Consider the following 1,306-nt stretch of genomic DNA (forward strand, 5'->3'; position numbering starts at 1 on the left):
GACCCTTGGTCTCTTTTTCCCTTTCCGTCCTATCCTTGCTTGATATCCACTTCCCTCTGGCATAGACACCAACGTCTACCTTTTCTATTACCCTCCTATGGTTGTCTTCCATCGTCCTTGCTTCACAACCACCCAGCAAACCTAACCCCGCTATTCTTTCACTTAGAGAAGCAAGTGAACTGGCAAACATTAAACCAACGGCAATTTATTCCATTCAGAGGTATAAAGGAAACAGAAAATCATTTAAGTTTTAATAAAGGTGCAATGAAGATGCCCGGTATTCATGAGTTCCTCCATGTATTCATTTGTGCTACATTTGACTCACCAGAATGCTGACTCTCGAAGACCCATCATCACCATCAAACCCTTCATCCTTTTTCTCTCTCTTGTGACATTAACGGATGCATAGTAAGTGAATGGGGAAAAGGAAATAATGCAGAAGAAAATGAGCATATCCGTTATGACTCCTGCTTGAGCAATGAAGGGATGTATCTTCATACATCTTCCAGTAACTGACATCAATTCCTCCATCACTGAGTGATTTGTTGTGACCTGAAGAAATATTAATAAACAAAATTTGTATATTAGTAAATGGTATGCCTGGTCTATTGGGATCTGATGCTAGCCTAAATTTCCACTTCTGTCTCCTGTCATTGGCCCACGTGGAGCTCGGAGTCCAGGCATTCTGAGATACGTACAGTTCTCAGAATTTACTATGTGTTATGTCACCTCCCTGCCTAAATCCCTCACCTCAAGCTTCACATTTAAATGTTATTTAATTAGAAATTCTTCCACGGCATTCTAGACAGAGAAGGTTTTGCTCATTTACTGAAAGGACTTTATTTATCCCTCCATGTTAGCCTATTTCTGTTCTAATAATTTTTTTGTTATGTGCCTGACTTCCTGACAAGGTTGAGTCCGTGGATAGATTTTTCTTCTGTTTGTGTCTATATCCCAATGACATATGGCAACTTTAGTAAGCTTTGCTGAAAAGATAAGGATGAGTAAATGAAAGAACAGGGCTATCCACTTATATTTTCTTCCATGAAACTTTCAATTCCTCCAATGTTAATTTTCATTAAATATTAATTTGCATTGAACATTTCATACTCACTTCTATAATGGCGGCATTAATGGCAGCTTGAAGAGCCACAAAACCTTTCTCCCAGAATAATGAAACTTCACAGTTAACATCTTCATTCATTTCATAACAATGACCTTTGTGAAGAAAAGAAACCGTACTGTCATCAGGGTTTTTTTAGTCTTAATTATAGGAAACAGTGGACTTTACAATGACCCCAAATTC

At 38.2% G+C, this 1,306-nt stretch overlaps 1 protein-coding gene across 1 annotated transcript in view; it reads right to left on the reverse strand.

The window, feature by feature from the left end:
• LOC105824688 (ATP-binding cassette sub-family A member 8-like) overlaps positions 1-1,306 on the reverse strand; it is a 107,638-nt gene that overhangs the window by 90,241 nt on the left and 16,091 nt on the right. Inside the window, 3 exon segments of the mRNA XM_012662222.1 lie at positions 92-179; positions 326-552; positions 1,115-1,254. Coding sequence (XP_012517676.1) covers positions 92-179; positions 326-552; positions 1,115-1,254 — 455 coding nt within the window.

This window comes from Propithecus coquereli, unplaced genomic scaffold (assembly GCF_000956105.1).
Source record: "Propithecus coquereli isolate 6110/MARCELLA unplaced genomic scaffold, Pcoq_1.0 Scaffold76, whole genome shotgun sequence".
Taxonomy (NCBI): Eukaryota; Metazoa; Chordata; class Mammalia; order Primates; family Indriidae; genus Propithecus; species Propithecus coquereli.